We start from the raw sequence: 18,265 nt of genomic DNA, 5'->3' as shown, positions 1-18,265 counted from the left end.
CTACATTACTCATAGGTGTGGTTTGGGCGTAAAGTGCAATAAACCAATCAGAGCGTCATCTCACATTCCCTTTAAGAGCAGGCACGCTTGTTCTATGGCAGATTGCTATTATAACGGCGGATTTGCCAGGCGCGCGCCAGGAGCGGTTCACAGCCGAGGAGACCGACGTAGCATCTGGGGCCAGTTGCATAAACATAGCCATTATGTTAAGACTGTGTCTTAAGAACTAGTATGATCAACTAGAAGTTAGTTAGGGGTAATCAGTCTTACTGTTCGGTGTAAAATTAGACCAATCTACGTTTTTATGTTACTGACTTTAAAAAGTTATTAACAGTCTTAAAGAATAAAATTGGATGACTAATTTGTAAGACTAGTCTTAACAGTTTATGCAACTGGCCACTGGAACGCGCCACTGAAAACGTGAATTATTTTCTGGAACTGCAAAATAGCACCAGGGAACGTTTGCACAGAAACACGCCTCCTCTTTTCGCTGATCTGCACCCGGGTGCGCAAGTTCATTCCCTAATTTACCGACGTGCGTCTGTCGAAAATATCAGCAGCAGCAGCAGCAATAAAAGCAGCAGCAGTAATAATCAACAGCAGCAGCAATATCAGCGGCAGCAATAACAGCAGCAGCGAAATCAGCACTGCACTAGCAGCAATAACCAACAGCAGCAGCGAAATCAGCAATAACTGCACCAGCAGCAATAACTAACAGCAGCAGCAATAATCAACAGCAGCAGTAATATCACCAATTAAAGCAGCAGCAGCAATAATCAACAGCAGCAGCAGAGTAGCAGATCTATTCCGCCAAAACCAAATACATGATCACTGTCATATCCATTACCATGCTAAACTCTTTAGAGAATTGTCAGCTTTGAACTCGCATTTTTTGATTATTGTGTAATGTAGCCATATTATTGTCAAAATAAATTGTTCCTGCATTATTAAAATCATGGAAGCTTTTGAAAAGTAGATGTTGTTCTTTTGAAAGCTGCAGGGCACACTCATAGTAACATTATTGGCAAGTGACTTAAAATGCCTTCCATTGTTTCTGCTACTATGTGTTATAATCATTAATTTACCATTGACCTCATGACAGAACCAACAGGCCCGCATCTGTCTGCTGTACCTGCCATTGTTTGAGCTGCTCTACCAGAACATGAGCCAGATGAACAGCCCAAGGCAACTCTGCAGAAATGGCCTCAGCCTCCTGGTAAACGCCCATTTCTCGCTTATCTGGGATCAACAATGACTCAGTCTTCATCTGTTCTCTGCAATCAATATGAAATATTTATGGAAAAAAATTGCATTGCTTAATGGATTGAAACTGTTCACAAATGTCAGTCCAAGAAGATAAAATCAGCGGTATTTGAAAAATATTAACATGCTTTAGTTGATATTTCTTTGTAATCTTAACAGAAACATAAAGAAACAACTTCCACCTACAACTTTCATTCGACTCTCAAATATCTTTCGATGATACTTTCGAAATGGATATTTTGCATATTGTTATTTATAGCTTTACAGAGTTCGAAGTATAATCTGATTCAATGAAATAAAATATATGTGCTGTCTTCGAGTTCACAGATGGACCAGTTATTTTCCTTTGTTTTAGCTGTTTTTCTTGGCGGCAATGTGTGTTGATTGTGTGTCTGTGTGCGTTGCTTCAGTATTTACCGATTGGGTTTACTTTTACACTGTTGTATAATTCGAGACATGCGTGTGCTACATTTAAATTCCATGTCCTAGTGTAAATGTTAACCTTGCAAGTTTTTGATCCAGAGTTGGATAAGCACTTCCTGTTTTCCCATGCTCCTTTAGTACCGGGATGATTTGTCAGTGGACAGCCGCAGAAGCAGCACTATCGTTGATAAGGAACCTAGTAAGTATCAAAGTCTTTTGGCAGCAGAAGTTACAAGTAAACAGACAAACACACAGTGTGCATTTGTGTGTTTCACAGCCGGTGTGGTCTCCCAGAATGGACACAGCAGGAAAGGCGAGTCCAGAGGCTCTATGTATGGAGATCCTGGCACTCCAGACATCAATGAGGTGAAACAGAAGCAGATTTCACTACATGTCCAGTGTTGGGGAATGTTAATTTTAAGAGTCAAACTCACAAATTAGGTTAGATTTGATACTTTTTATGGAAACACAGTAGGTTAAGGTTTCCTTACTTTTTACATATACACTACTGTTCAAAAGATAGAGAAAGAAAGAAATACTTTTACTCAACAAGAATGTATGAAATTGACGGTAAAGATATTTATTATATTACAAAAGATTTCTATTTTCTTTTGAACTTTCTATTTATCAAATAAATCTGGGAAAAAAACTGTATTACATAATCCACAAAAAATCTTAAGTCGATTTCAAAATTGATAATAATAAGAAATGTTTCTCGGGCAGCAAATCAGCATATTAGTATGATTTCTGAAGGATCATGTGACACTGAAGACTGGAGTAATGATGCTGAAAATTCCGCTTTGCATCAAAGGAATAAATTTCATTTTAAAATATATTCTAATGGAAAACAATTATAGTAATATTTCACAATATATATATATGTTTTACTGTATTTTTAATCAAATAAATGCAGCCTTGGTGAGCATAAGAAAATTATTTAAAAAACATTTAAAAAATCGTATCGACCCTAAACTTCTGAACGGTAGTGCATACTGCATAATATATATAATGATTTACTTAAACAACATATATTATATTGTATTTCTCATGTACCATCAACAGAAAACTGGACACATGACACTGGTCATGACAACAGCTAATTGTATGGTGGCCGCACTTGCAAACTTTGAGAGAACGATGTTCAAATTCTGTTTTTACTGATGACGGCACGCACAGCAAATAATGCTTTATTGAACATAAATCACACATACTCTTACTGTCACCATGTATATATCTCTTAAATATACCCATTTTTCCCACTGTGTGAAAAGGACTTTGTTAATATAAAATTAATGTGGTTATCATGGTATAAATATAACAAGTAATGCATTACTCATTACATGAAAAAAATATGCGTAACATGTTACCCCAGCACTACAGGTTACTTTATTTACATGACCCTTATCAAGCATCATTTTTAATATTTCCCCCCTTCTGCTCAGTTAAACAGGCGCGGCTCCACTATGAGCACTGTACCCGCCGCTGGACGTTTGGGACAGTATGAGATCAGAGGGCTGCTTCTGTGTTACCTAAACATTGTAAGAACCTTGTCGGATGGTAAGCACACTTTTGTTATCATCATATCATCCAGCCTTTTTGTTATCATCATAAAACACCACCATTATAGTCAAGATTATATTCTCAAAACAGCTCAAACATGCATTTTAGTCTGGGACAAGCCTTGTCTGTGAAACTGGGGGATTGTGTTTAAAAAAACTAAAAGCGTCATACAAGTTAATTTCACTTGACTTCAACGGGGGAGACTGCTGTTGTGCTCAAATGTAACACTTGAGCTGTGGGCGGCAGCTGTTGTTGATCTTTAAATGACAGGTGTTTAAATTGTATGGAAATCTGTTGAGTATCCGTTGGAGCTTCGTGGGTGCAAATACCGCTTAATCCAGGGTGTATCAGTCCTGCTCTTGGGTTCTTCCAGTCCGACACAGTTCGGATGACTCCCACGCTACTTGTTGGCTCATTTGTAGAGTTATGCTTGATCTAATTTGGGAGTGTCCGATAAGGGAGGCACCTAAGGATGAAATGCTGGAGGAGGATTGAGAAACTGATTTAAACAAGTTGGTGCCTGGTCTAAGATCCAGGGTTTCCATGCTCATAAAAATCCTGGAATTGTGATTTAACGGGAAAAAACACATCGATTTCCATTGAATCTGTTTCCTGAAACTCTTGGGAATGTCACTGTAATAGGAAGAAGGCATGTGATGGTATCAAATGTTTAATTGCTGAAGCTTTCATCAATAAGTTAAAAAAGTATTGTCTCTATAACAGGTTTAATAACTTTTTTTCTTATAACAAAAAGAACTGAACATTTAAATACAATAAAGCAATACACAAAAATGTATAAAGTTTCAAACAGATTAAAGTGCAAAAAGAACAATAGGTATTACTTTACAATAAGTTCTCATTAGTTAACTTTGGTAATGCATTAACTGACGTTAAATAGCTACATTTGTTACAGAAGTTACTATTCTTTGTTAACATTAGTTACAAAAATACAACTGTTAGTTCATGTTAGCTCAGGTCCATTAAATAATACAGTTACAAGATGTATGATTTTAATAATGTGTTTTTAAATGTTAAAATTAACTGAGATTAATAAAGGCTTTAGAAGTATTTTTCATTGTCTGTTTATGTTAACTAATGAATTAACTGATGCTAACGAATGGAGCCTTAATGTCAAGTGTAAATAAAGAATCAATTCATTTTTAAACAATATCCTGGGCATTTTGTAGTCACTGATCTATATAAATTACATTTATATGCATGTTCATTATCATGATGTATCGTATTACCGTGTACAGGCACATGTCTTCATAGGAAGAAGAGTTGAGCTATGTTGCATTAATGCTTTTGTTTCTCTTAATGTCTTCCTTTAGACACTCTGATGGCCTACTGGGCGAAAGTCAATCCACAAGACATCATGAACTTCCTCAGTCTGCTCGAGTGAGTGACACCAACTTTCCCAGAAGGCGTTGTCCTTGTTGATCTTGTCATTCATGTGTATCTCAATCTTGTGTGGCACAATCAGATGGTAAATCATACAAGATAAGTTGGTACGATTTTTTTTAAAGAAGTCTCTTATGTTCAACCAGGCTTCATTTATTTGATCAAAAACACAGTAAAATTGTGACATACTATTACAATTTAAAATTAAGTTTTTCTATTTTCATATTTTTTAAAATGTAATTTATCAAAGCTGAATTTTCGGCATCATTACTCCAGTCTTCAGTGTCACATGATCCATCAGAAATCATGTGTGCTGCTTAATATTTCACTGCTAAATACCTTTCAGTATTGTGGTATTCCGCCATGTTTCTCAATGACACGCCCATTTTTATGCGCTATACCATTGGGCTGGGTATTGACACAAATTTCACAATTTGATTTGATTTCAATTCCGATTCGATTCGATTCAATATTGATTATTTTGGATATCAGGTACAATACATTGCAAATTTTCTCAAGGAAAACTAATCTTTTAACTAATGCTGTAAACTATGGGAGTCAGTTGTAGCCTATAGGCTTCATTAGCCTACTATAAGGCCCTGTTTACACTGCCAGTGAAATGTGACCCAATTCCGATTTTTTGCTCACATGTGACACAGATCGGATGTGTTCTTTGACAGTGTAAACAGGAAAAAAACGCATGCATTCGGATATTTCCAGATCGGTTTCAGGCCTCATTCATATGTTGAAATAAATCGGATATGTGCCAATGCGACTGTCATGTAAACAGGCAGATCGGATTTTCTGAGGCATTAGGCAACGTCTCCGCGTTTTAATGACGAATGAAACCCCGACGCACATCTGCAAAGGGACGGATGGCCCGACGAAACATTGTCATCACATGAGAGGAATGTGGAGAGGGGCACGGGAACTGTTTTCACATGATTGTAAATTTAATGAAAATTTTTGTTCATTTACATTAATTCATTTCAAGCAATTAATTTATTTGTAATAAACGCTTTAAGTGGGCTATTTAAATTTAAAAAGTGCTAGGACTATTTACATGTTCAATTATATTTTTAAAACATACGCGCAGATTGTGATGTAATATTGTGTGTGCATAGAAAGTATTTGTCCGCAGCCGCTCAAAAAAAAAAAAAAAAAAAGTTCACAGCTGCTCTACTCCTGAGCGCAACTCCAGTGTTGTGTAAGTACAGGCTCTAGGCAGTTTTTTTGTGTTAATTTCTATTTCTTGTCGCTGTGCAGGCTCTTTATTGCATAACAGTGAACAGCCCTTAATTTATGTGCCGTAGATCGGTCCGTTGCATTACGAATGAAAGCAGTATCAATAATGTCAAATATGTGATGTGCAGTCAAGTCCGGGTGTGTATGTTGTTTTAACGAGTGTTCTCACCGACACGCTTGTGATTCGTGGAGTTTTAACGAGTTTTATAGACATAGTTTCTTATTCAAAAGTGGTGTTTGGCAACTTTGCATATTGCAGAGCATGAAACATATTTTGTGTTCGTCTGTTTGTGCAAGAGAATTTAACCCTTTAAGCATGCGCGATATGTTTCAGATAGTAGCCTATGGCAAGTGTAAACACATGAATCGGATATGGGTCACAATTTAAAGAACGTGTTAACAGACAGTCAAAAAAATCGGATATAGGCAACAAATCAGAATTGGGCATCAAGACCTGCAGTGTAAACGAGGCCTAATATTGAAGGTAAAAATTAACTGATTTGTATACAAACACTTAAATTACACTTAATTATTTTATTATAATAAAGTTATATGAAATATAAACATTTAAATGGTGGGTCATAAAAACTTGCCAGATTTATTCAAACATGTATTAAATATTGAAGAACATTAAAAATTATAAGGAAAATGTAATATAAAATGTTAATTTTGAAAAGTAAATTTTTCTAGCTGACTAACGAGTTTATGGTCGCTGGATATGTTTTTTCTGAGGTAAATGTGACGTTACATGACATTGTTTACAAGCTGTTTTACTGACGTATTTCCACAGTTGAAACACTGATTGAGCGATTACATGTGACTTGATACGGATTTCGATAAGTTGTAATCTATCTTTTAACACGCGTTCAGATGCTCATTCATTTTTATTTCGCGCTGTAACTGGTATTATTAAGGCGGAAGAGGCTTTTCGATGCAGCCTTAGATAGTGTTCTAAGTAGTTTAGAACGCAAGTTTATTTCGTCTTCTTCCTCGTCGAATTTCTGTCGCTCTACATATGTCATCTGGTATAATTGAAACGATTGGCTATGATCTACGTACAGGCGCATTTGATAGACATTTGTAGCGCCCAATAAACGGCTCTGGGCATTCGTAAACCACGCCTCAAATACGAGAAAATGAACATATGGTTTCCAGACCATGTCTCAATGAGAAGAGATCTGACGTTAGCAAGCCTACCCTAATATACCAAAATGCTCATAAAAATAGGTGGATGGAAAAATAGCTACTGAGAATTGTGTTGCTTGGTGAATTGTGCTCTGACACTATTTGGAAAGTGTAGCTGGAAGCAGCTTCATACTTGCAGACTGTTCTTGTTCTGGGTTTCTGGCCTTAAAAATTGTTTGAGAATATGGAGGTCTGTTGCCAGAAAGTAAATCATGACCCTCAAATATGTTACCTTGTCTCTTTGTGTTTATATGGCTTTCTATCACATAATAGACTAATTTTCTGTCTTCTCTGATTGTAGGATCTGCATAGTCCAGTTCCGCTATGTTGGAAAGAGAAGCATTAGCCGGTATGCTTGATCAGGACTCAACAACAAAAAACATGTTTCCAATTTAAGAGTTAACCACATTCATATCACCCATATTTACATGAACCACAACTGTGATATTGTGTTGCCTGCTATCGTGTCATCAAAGCCAAATCTTTACATTTCATTGAATGGGTCCTGTGTTTTCAAAAAAAGCAGTGGCATCAAGATTAGCACTGTTGCGAACAATACATCTTTGTTTGTGTGTGTTGTTTAGGAGTCAGGAACCCTGGGTGTCGAAACTCTTCTCGTCTGACAGAAAGTCCCAGACAATGCCGGTTCTGCGTGGTCGAGGAAGCTTCATGCAAGCAAAGCTGCAGCAGTTCAGCACTATGGACACCTCATTAACCCTGAACATGGGTAAACATCTGTCTACTCCTGTTGTTTACAACCTTCAGTCTGTGAAACACTTCATTATGATATAGGATTTTCAGGCTTTCCTGCTCCTACAATGCTCTGTTATGCTATATTCTGCAATATAACGTGACAAAATAAAACATACTGTAATGCAATAGACATGATAAAACTTGACAACTTTATCTAATTTAACATAATATAATATTATGTAATGTAATAGCTTAATTAACCATGAAGCTTTACTTTAAAATTCCAAGTCTCTGTTGTCTATCATGCCATTTTGATTTTGATTAATGCCTGATGTACACTAAAGTTTGGGGTCAGTAATTTTTCAGTGTTTTTGAATAAAGGCTTATAAGCTCACCAGTTTGTTTGATCAAAAAAAGTTGAAACCATAATATTGTGGAATATTATTACAATTTAAAATAACTTCTCTATTTTAGTCTTCAGTGTTACATGATCCTTCAGAAATGATTCTTATATGCTGATTTGCTGCTCAAAAATAATTTCTTATTATCAATGTTGCAAATGTTTTGGCCCCATTATGCTATTTTAAAGGTTCCTCGTTTAGTTTTAGAGGTCTCCTACAATAGGTTTACATGCATACAAAAACACTTTAATTTTCTCATAATATACATTGCACATCACCTCGTTTCTCATTTTTTCCCTCCCATCTCATATTTTTTCCATCACCATGTCCCTTTAGGGACACGTAATTCATATTTCTTTCTTTTCTTGAATCTAGTCTTATGAGTACAAAATAAGCAAGAAAACCACAGAATTTTTTTATAAATCATGTACTGTAAGTGAAGCCAGTTGTTTTCATTTTGCATCTTAAGATGAATGTGTAATTGTGGAGTCTTTTATTTCAGCTGGAGGTCCCACAGAAACAGAGACCAACCACCAGTCTTTGCTTGAGGGGAATATGTCGACAGAAGCCTGCCTTACCGTGCTGGACGTCCTCTCACTCTTCACTCAGAGCTTCAAGGTAATCACCAGGGTGTTTTTTTTTTTAACTTAGATCTGTCTTTTAGAGTTCGTAATGAAGCTAAAGGGTCAGTTCTAAATAATTTGATTCTTCCATAAACTGATAATGTGATTACTGGACTCCGACAGAATCAGCTTCTGGACAATGAAGGTCACAATGCTCTGATGACGAAGGTCTTTGACACGTACCTCACTTTACTGAAAGTCGGACAATCAGAAGCAGCAATCAAACACATCTTTGCCTCTTTGCGAGCCTTTATCATCAAGGTGAGATCAATATATTTCTTTAGTTTACTCAGAAAACGATTATTTACTCATCCTCATGACGTGCCAAACCCAAGTGCTGTTGTTTTATCTGTATAACACAAAAGATGCAGCTTTTTTTAATGAATTTTTTACGATTTTAGCATGCAGGTTTGGTGCCTTTGAATAATCTTGAATGAAGTTTTAATGAATGACCACAATCTTTAAATGCAACACCATGAGATGTTTTCAAGATGTTCCAGATTTTGCCTACTTGAACATTGATGTGTTTGTGTCTCTATTATATATATTTAGTTCCAGGTTCCCCTTTTCAAGGGCCGTGTAACGCTGTGCGGTTCGCTGTGTTACGAAGTCCTGAAGTGCTGTATGTCTAAATTAAGTGTCCTACGTGGGGAGGCGTCTGCACTTCTTTACCTGCTCATGAGGAACAATTTTGATTACACCAAGAGGAAAAGCTTCCTGCGCATGCACTTACAGGTATATAATGACAATTTCAGGCAAATCTCATGACAATTCGCACCATTTAGTCCAGTCATTTTAAGCCAAAATGGGGGTCAACCTTGAACAAATTACAACAGAAGCAAACTCAACTGATTTTGTATCCTCAATATGTCCTGAGTAAGGGAAAAAAAGCCCAGAAGAATTAGGGGAAAGTTTCGAAAAAGACCCAAATATAGCCTATTCATTCTTTTTCTTACGTGAATAGGGTAAAAAATGTAGGAATTAGAAACAGTCCCACGGACCCAGCCCCAAACCCCATCTCTTAAAAATTAATAAAGGCTGGTTTCTAAAGTACTTCTTCCTGCCTCTATGTATTAATGCTCAAGGGGATCCTAAATGGGTTCCATTCAGACCTTAACATATTAAGTATTTTACTGTTATATGTCAACAAGATTCAACAAGACATTTTCACCTGGCTATACCCAACGTTTAGGTCTGTTGTGGTATTTATGCAAATTAGCACATACGTAATTAGATTATGCACCGTTTGTCCATGTTAACAAACAATTTCAAAAAACTGTTTGTTTGTCTTGATGTAAGTAATCAACTCAGTAATTTCCATGGTGATATCTAAAGGTTAAATTTTTTTACCCTATTCACGTAAGAAAAAGTATGAATAGGCTATATTTGGGTCTTTTTCGAAACTTTCCCCTAATGGGATTCTTTGGGACTTTTTTTTTTCCTTACTCAGGACATATTGAGGATACAAAATCAGTTGAGTTTGCTTCTGTTGCAATTTGTTAAACCCTTTTCATAAAATGACTGGACTAATTCTTATCTTTGTTCATTTTGGATGTTACAAATCCCATTTTTACTGTATGTCAGCATATATTTTCATTTCATTGTTTCCTTGTCTGTTAAAGGTCAACTCTTACTCAATACTTTGCGGTAAATGAGCACCGTTTGAAGGGGTGAATCATGAGCTTGCACCACTGGGTCCTTGAGTAAGACACTTCAAAGGGCGATTGTTAGATCTTAACTTATTAACTGTTTTTGCTACAAAAGCTTTACCCACATTTTAAGTGAAACAATTTTTTTAATGCATGTAATTGGTCCATTTAACTCTAGGCTGCTTCAAGGTGATTGTCTCTGACATAAGTGTACTGTACTTCACTTTATATCCATATATGATACAGTACATATGAAGAGTTCAGATGCAAAAGTGCCATCTGAAATTTTCTTCTAGAATGATAATTTTTATCAAGCTCGTATATATAAGTTCAGTTATTTCACTTAAATGGCAATGGAAATTACCTATTAATTGCCATTTAAGTGAAATTATTGAACTTATATATACGAGCTTGATAAAAATGATCATTCTAGAAGAAAATTTCAGATGGCATTTAGAGGTTTTTGCATCTGAACTCTTCATATATATATATATATATATATATATATATATACTTATCTGTAAATTTGTTTATTTATATTTATTTATCATTGTACGTTTTTCACACATTTATTTTTTATAGTCTTTTATATTAACATTAAAATTAATTTGTATACCCTTGTGAAGAAAAAGTACATACTTCTGAGAGTGTAGCAGAAGAGTAGGCAAGCTTACTTGCTAGCTTACAAGTCCACATAAAACATGGAAACCCAACGTGTGTGTGTGTGTGTGTGTGTGTGTGTGTGTGTGTGTGTGTGTGTGTGTGTGTGTGTGTGTGTGTGTGTGTGTGTGTGTGTGTGTGTGTGTGTGTGTGTGTGTGTGTGTGTGTGTGTGTGTGTGTGTGTGTGTGTGTGTGTGTGTTGATTTGAAATTTAAAAAATTCTCCATCTGATGTGTCACAAGCCTAGGTATGATATGTCATGAAACATTTTTGTGTACCTAAAATGACTTGAGTATCTCACGGTCTTGTAATGCGCTCTTATCAAAAGCATAACAAGGAGCTTAAAGGATTAGTTCACTTCAGAATTCAAATTTTCTGATAATTTACTCACCCCCACATCATCCAAGATATTCATGTCTTTCTTTCTTCAGTCGAAAAGAAATTAAGGTTTTTGAGGAAAACATTCCAGGATTTTTCTCCATATAGTGGACTTCAATGGGGTCCAACAGGTTGAAGGTCCAAAGTGCAGTTTCAATGCAGTTCAAAGGGCATGATCCCAGACGAGGAATAAGGGTCTTATCTAGCCAAACGATTGGTCATTTTCAAAAAACAAACAAACATTTATTTACTTTTTAACCACAAATGCTCGTCTTGCACTAGCACTGCGATACGCCATGCATTACGTAATCACGTTGAAAGGTCACATGTAAGGCGTAAGTACCAACCTTGTGTTTACAAGCCATTTACAAAAAAAAAGGTGAAACAAAGATGTCGCACGATTTTGAAGTTTTTCGCCCTACCCAGAACACACGTGACATTTCAACGTGATTACGTAATGTGTGGCGTATCGCAGTGCTAGTGCAAGACGAGCATTTGTGGTTAAAAAGGATATATATATATATATATATATATATATATATATATATATATATATATACACATACTGATGGTTTGGCTAGATAAGACCCTTATTCCTCGTCTGGGATTGTGTAGAGCCCTTTGAACTGCATTGAAACTGCAATTTGGACCTTCAACCCATTGAAGTCCACTATATGGAGAAAAATCCTGGAATGTTTTCCTCAAAAACCTTCTTTTCTTTTCAGACATGAATATCTTGGATGACGTGGGGGTGAGTAAATTATCAGGAAATTTGAATTCTGAAGTGAACTAATCCTTTAAGCCCACGATGTAATCATAATAGCGTAATAAAGCCTCATGGTTCCAGTGAGACAGGTCAAACCACATTCACTTGATGTTTTCTTCGGCTCAATTGCACTTTCTCACGTCTTAAGGAATCTGCACCATTTATACTCAATGCAAAGCAATAACTTTTTTGATTTATTCTATACATTTCAATTGTATCCTCATTATAAATGAAAACAGGTTCTCATTTGTTAGTATATTTTGCATTCACAATGAATTTACAATGCTTTAGACCTATTTTTAAAACTGCATATTTTTTTTACACTTTCACTCTGTGAATACCTAATATATTTCATATATATACATTGATATTTTGTCTGTTTCCTTTCTGACCATTAGATCATCATCGCTGTGAGCCAGCTTATCGCTGATGTGGCGTTAACCGGCAGCTCACGTTTCCAGGATTCACTGTCCATCATCAACAACTTTGCCAACAGCGATAAAGTCATGAAGGTGCAGTAGAGTTTGCTAGCTGGAATCTGCAGTCACTTGTCAAACTACCTCATAAATAATTTCTATTTAGGGGCCGCTTACATGTGCTTCACCACTTTTTGAAAGCCACTGTCTGAAATCAAAGCATCTCTAGTCTAGAGATCAGGGGCCTGATGTATAAATCTTGCAATCTTTATCTGTATACATAAAAAATAAACAACATAAATGTGCATGCCGCCTGCATACTGACAGACTGTACGTACAGTACTCCCTCTTTTACTTGTGTGATCAAAACGATGAAGTAAAGAGAATACTGTAAATTTACACACATTTAAATGCAAAAATTGAGTTAATCAAACAAATTCCATTAATTATTCCAGAAGATAAAGGCCTGGTTTCACAAACAGGGCTTAGATTAAGCCAGGATTAGGCCAGGATTAGATTAAGCAGATTAAGCCAGGATTAGAATGTAAAAAAACATTACTAGTGTGTATTTTGAGACATATTTTAAAATAATTTGTTTTCAGTTAAACCTGCTCAAACATGCATTTTAGTCTGTGGCTAAGCCTCGTCTGTCAAACCGGGGGAAAAAGTTTAATTAATTTAAGCAGTAAATAGACATATCATCTGCTTTTGTAAAACTTTTTCTCTGAAATTATACGTTTTAATGACAGCGAGGTTTGCTTGGTTGTGATAATTCCGCTTCGAATTGTGTACTAAATCGCAGAAATCACATTCTGTGAAGACCGAGATAATGTTTTCAAAATAATAGCAAAAACACTAAAATGCAGTGAAAGAGAAAATGTGTTTTTGAGAGACGTTTTCAGTGTAACCGTGTTCATAGTTCAGGGAAGGAGGCTGGAACCAGCAAGCGTTCAACGTAAACCTTTAAAAAAAAAAAATTAAAGCAGCAGCCCAACACGGAAAACTGCTGCATATAAACATAATTAAACGCAACAGCATAAAGTCCAGGCATGGTCCTCTCTCATCTTGCAGTGTCATCACTCCTCCTTTTATCCTTTCAGAGCTCCTCCGTGAGACTCGAGACTGGTGTGGCGCATGCTTTTAACAAAGCTGTATGCGGTATGCAGGGCGAAGCCGAGAGCTGTGGGAATGCAGCGAGGCCGATGTGGCACGCAGGTTATGTGCCACAGGCCTCGCTCCATTCGCGCCCTGCATACCACATTCAGCTTTATTAAAAGCATGCGATACAGTCTGCATGGCATTCTTGTGAAAGCTGTGAGTCATATGACTTGTGAACATGCCAAAACACCTACAGTAATAATCAGTTGACCAAAACTGCAAGTATTCTTGCTTCTGTTTTTATAACATGAAATCTATATGTCTCCCCAGACCACAACGTTTCCATCTGAAGTGAAGGGTCTGACGATGAGAATTCGTACGGTTTTAATGGCCACCGCTCAGATGCGTGAGCACGAAAAAGACCCGGAAATGCTGCTTGACCTGCAGTACAGTCTCGCCCGATCGTACGCCAGCACTCCAGAGCTCAGGCGGACCTGGCTTGACAGCATGGCACGGGCACACAGTAAGAACGGGGACTTTTCTGAGGTAAGTTGTTTTGTTGGTACAGGTGCATTGGAAAGATTCTTTGTACGTGTTGAACTTGTTTTGGCTTCAACACGTTGTACATGGATGAAATTAGCATGAAATGTCAATGATGTTGTCATTAAGCCCATTTTTAACCTCACCGCACCCTTAACCACACCCACGCCTGCTTGACAATGAACATTTCTGAGGAAAAGCACACAATATTTGTTTTTCAGATGTTTAAAATAATGTCATCCATTGTTCCATTCATTGTTTAATTTGATAAGCAATACATTTACATCAGTTCACCAAAACTGTGTATTGCCGACCAAAACTGTCTGCACCCAATATAGCTGGACAGTGAGAGTAGAGATAAAGAATAAATAAACAGATAAAGAAGCTTGTATCATTTTCGAAGTATTTCTCCTTTCCCCATTTTTGTGTTGGAACCCTTGTGTGGGAAATTCTTTAAGCAAAAACTACAGATCAGTTATATTTAATGCCAGTAATTAATGACGGGCCATCCTCTGGAAACCACCTCCCGGTGGTATAACGTTCAGATTAACCTTTGAACAATCATGAGCACCTGTAATAGCACCTGTCATTCCCTTGGCCTGTCTGAACACCGATCAAGCCTCAGTTTTTTAACAATACTTCACGAGACTTTCAGTGCTGTTTACTTCACGAGACTTTCAGTGCTGTTTACTTGTGTCATGAATTATTTAACAAATCTGCTTAATCTATCATGTACTCTTCTGGTATGTTTAGGTCAGCAGGAGTGTTTGATTCTTCAGATAAATATATCTCCCACGAAATGAAAAACAGGAACTGGACTGTATTAAAGGTCACTTCCTGGCCATAGTCTCTTATTTTTCTATTTTGGTCACATACATGGAATGCACCCAAGAATGGAAAAGATAATGAAACAGTAGTGCCTTCTGCAGTAGATGGCCTAAAACATATAAATGCAACGTATATGTTCTTCAATATATATATTTACGACATAGAATACGTGCTTTATAGACCTAATATTGTACTGAACACAATTTATTGCTTTCTGGATGGTATAGTAAAATCAGTTGACGTTAGCTATGTTTCCATCCAAAATTGGAATATCGCATAAAACATTTGCGAATAAAGCAGCGTTTCCATCCCATGTGTTCAAGAGAACTCAATCGTCACTTCCTGAGAGAATTGGCGCAAAATATCTGTAATAAAAATGGAAGTTGCTGCAATCGGGGAAGAAACTGTGGTTCTTTTTTCCTCCATCATAAATGACTTGCGTCTCAGAGCGCACGGATGAAACACAATAAACGCTGTCATGTTAATCTTGTGTTCGGATGCTGGTGTTTGTGAACAATCATGTGAGACGCTTCAGGGAGGGAATTAAACCAAATCATTCTGATGACAGACTTTGACTCAGAGATTTCAGAATTATCAAACCAACATTTGAGATGCTGTTAGTCCACTGGTTAGTCCAGTCATCCAATCACATCCACTGTTGGGGCAAAGTCTTTTGTTGTGCATCAAGGGATTTATTAGGTAAATGTGTTTCCATTGTAGTTTATGTGCATGTCTTCTTATCGAATCAAAAATCCTTTACAATATGTGCACTTTTTTTTTTTTGATAAAAATAAAATTAGGGGGATGGAAACCTACAGATTGATGAGCTTAAATTCTGTTCATTATGGATGAGATTTGTTTTCTTAGTTCTGTGAACCTTATTTTCTCTGATATCTCTCCGCTCTTGTATTTTCACAGGCTGCTATGTGTAATGTTCATGTTGCTGCATTGGTGGCAGAGTATTTGCACAGGAAAAGTAAGTTTGCAAAGGTTTCTTTACTTTCAACAAAGGGTGCATGTTCATGTTTGGATCATATTCATTCTTCCATATATTACCGTGTCCTAGAAAAAACAGGCGTAACTTTAGTTTACACTGATTGCTGAATTAAAATAAAAATGCATGTCTGACCTCATTTTACAATGTTTTTTTCAATCCAACCTAATTTTTCAATTATAAATGAACAACACGAAAACAATAAACTGTGACTCATGTGATTTCCCTTATTTTCCCCATGCAAATAAGGCTCCTGCTTGGACAAACACTCTACTATCTTAGACCAAATGTGTGGTGCACGATGCAAATGGCAATGCAAAGTCTCAAACAATGCATCATGAATAGTGGAGCTATTATGGATAGCTGTTTTTTTTTTCTCTTCTTTTTATATTTTAAACATAATATTACAGCATGTAGTAAGTTTTGTGAGTTTTTTTTTTTTAATAGTACATGTATCATTAACTGCTAGCAATTCAGAGTTTTGTGCCAATGCAAAACTAAAAACATGTCGCAGGTCCCACAAATTTGCATGTCTAGAACCCAGATATAAAAATGGCATTGTTGAAAAGACTGCTGTATGTTTCTCAGAAGTCATGTGTTGGCAGCAGTGATGCAGTTATTTTGTAATCCTAAAACTGTATTTGTGCACTTTCTTCATGCTGATATACTGATTCTTCATGCTTCCTCCCAACCATTCTTTCACAATTTGAGCCTGATGAATCTTGCCATTGTCGTCATGTTGTCAATGTCGTCATGTCTACATGGTTGTTTAAGAAATGAAAATGAAAAAATACTCAGCAATAGTGTTGACATGAATTCAAACATGGTTTGTCTTAGAGCATATTAAAAACACCACATAGACATATAAACATTAAAAACTTGATTTTCACCACAGGGGACTTTAAAAGTCTATGATTGGATCATTGTATTATATTGCATTATACCACGTATACTAAATGAAGCAAGAGTTACATCCCAGCTATTTTAAGGCATGAAGAATTTTTTTTTTTCATAGGAAAAAAAAAACACTTAAATATGTCATTTAGGTGATCAAAGATGAGTTTTAAGGGATACAATTAGTGACTACAGGGGGACTTTAAGCATTTGCATATTTAATTCCAAACAGTTTTTTTGGCTGAGCAGTGTATATATATTTACAAACTTTTATGGTAGATGCGATTTGACAGCACTAGTTGTAACTGTATATATAAAGAGTTTTTGCTAATCTTTTCTCAGTATAGTGACACATATATCTTATTGTTTTAGAGCTGTTCCCGAGTGGACTGGCAGCTTTTAAGAGAATCACCCAGAACATTGATGAAGAAGGAGCAATGAAAGAAGATGTAGGAATGCAAGATGTGTACTACACTGAGGTACACAACGCTGGGGGAGTTTTATAATGCAAAAAACAAACAAAAAAACAGACAGATCATGCTAGCATCATAGTGCTTTTTAACCCCATAAAAGACTGTCAAGAATATGTTTGAACAAGTTGCATATGTGAAACTTCAGTTGTACTTCTGTGACAGGATGTTCTGGTTGAGCAGTTGGAGGTGTGTGTTGAGGGTCTATGGAAAGCTGAGAGGTTTGAACTCATAACACACATTGCGAGACTCATCATTCCTATTTACGAGAAACGGCATGAGTTTGAGGTAAGAAAAAAAAAAAAACAGGATGCACTGATGCAATTCAGATTAAAGAAATGTTAGCCTACCAGTTTCCCAACTCTTTCATTTTCTCTGAATAGTCTTTCACAGCACTGTGGGTAGAAGACTTTGTGGCACCTGTGGTTTTTTATTTGACAGAAACTCATGACTCAGTAACTTAACTCTTAGAAAGCACATGCACACTCTGACCGGATGTGAAAGGATTAAAGTTGCTCAATCAGATGTTTGTGTGGACGGTGAGGGCAATATTACTATGAACAGAGCCTCAATCTGTTTCACTTTCGCTTCTCAGTTAAATGAGGAAAACGTGGAAATAAGTATGAAAAAAATCATGTTGCAGGAAAAACCCTTAGAAATATAGGGCTCTTCTGCTGAAGCCAGCCTATTTTGGAAGAGGGAACCGTTTTAATCATATCATGACTTCTCATGACAGTGCTGGCACTGTGGGAAAGTTTCCATGTAGGAGAGTGTGTTT

General features: G+C 36.5%; 1 protein-coding gene across 4 annotated transcripts in view; it reads left to right on the top strand.

Annotated features, from left to right (window-relative positions):
- The window catches only part of dock11 (dedicator of cytokinesis 11), a 113,937-nt gene that overhangs the window by 74,127 nt on the left and 21,545 nt on the right, over positions 1-18,265 (top strand). For all 4 annotated transcript variants that reach the window (XM_081359414.1, XM_081359412.1, XM_081359413.1 and 1 more), the window contains 15 exons: positions 1,103-1,216; positions 1,825-1,885; positions 1,964-2,052; positions 3,129-3,243; positions 4,578-4,644; positions 7,379-7,426; positions 7,662-7,804; positions 8,674-8,789; positions 8,918-9,055; positions 9,347-9,529; positions 12,646-12,759; positions 14,092-14,307; positions 16,048-16,105; positions 17,390-17,496; positions 17,653-17,775. In XM_081359414.1, coding sequence (XP_081215540.1) covers positions 1,103-1,216; positions 1,825-1,885; positions 1,964-2,052; positions 3,129-3,243; positions 4,578-4,644; positions 7,379-7,426; positions 7,662-7,804; positions 8,674-8,789; positions 8,918-9,055; positions 9,347-9,529; positions 12,646-12,759; positions 14,092-14,307; positions 16,048-16,105; positions 17,390-17,496; positions 17,653-17,775 — 1,692 coding nt within the window. The remainder of the gene's footprint in view (positions 1-1,102; positions 1,217-1,824; positions 1,886-1,963; positions 2,053-3,128; positions 3,244-4,577; positions 4,645-7,378; positions 7,427-7,661; positions 7,805-8,673; positions 8,790-8,917; positions 9,056-9,346; positions 9,530-12,645; positions 12,760-14,091; positions 14,308-16,047; positions 16,106-17,389; positions 17,497-17,652; positions 17,776-18,265) is intronic.

The sequence above is a fragment of the Scardinius erythrophthalmus genome (assembly GCF_964197995.2).
Source record: "Scardinius erythrophthalmus genome assembly, chromosome: 2".
NCBI classification, from domain to species: Eukaryota; Metazoa; Chordata; class Actinopteri; order Cypriniformes; family Leuciscidae; genus Scardinius; species Scardinius erythrophthalmus.
This window is presented reverse-complemented; position numbering and strand designations above follow the sequence as displayed.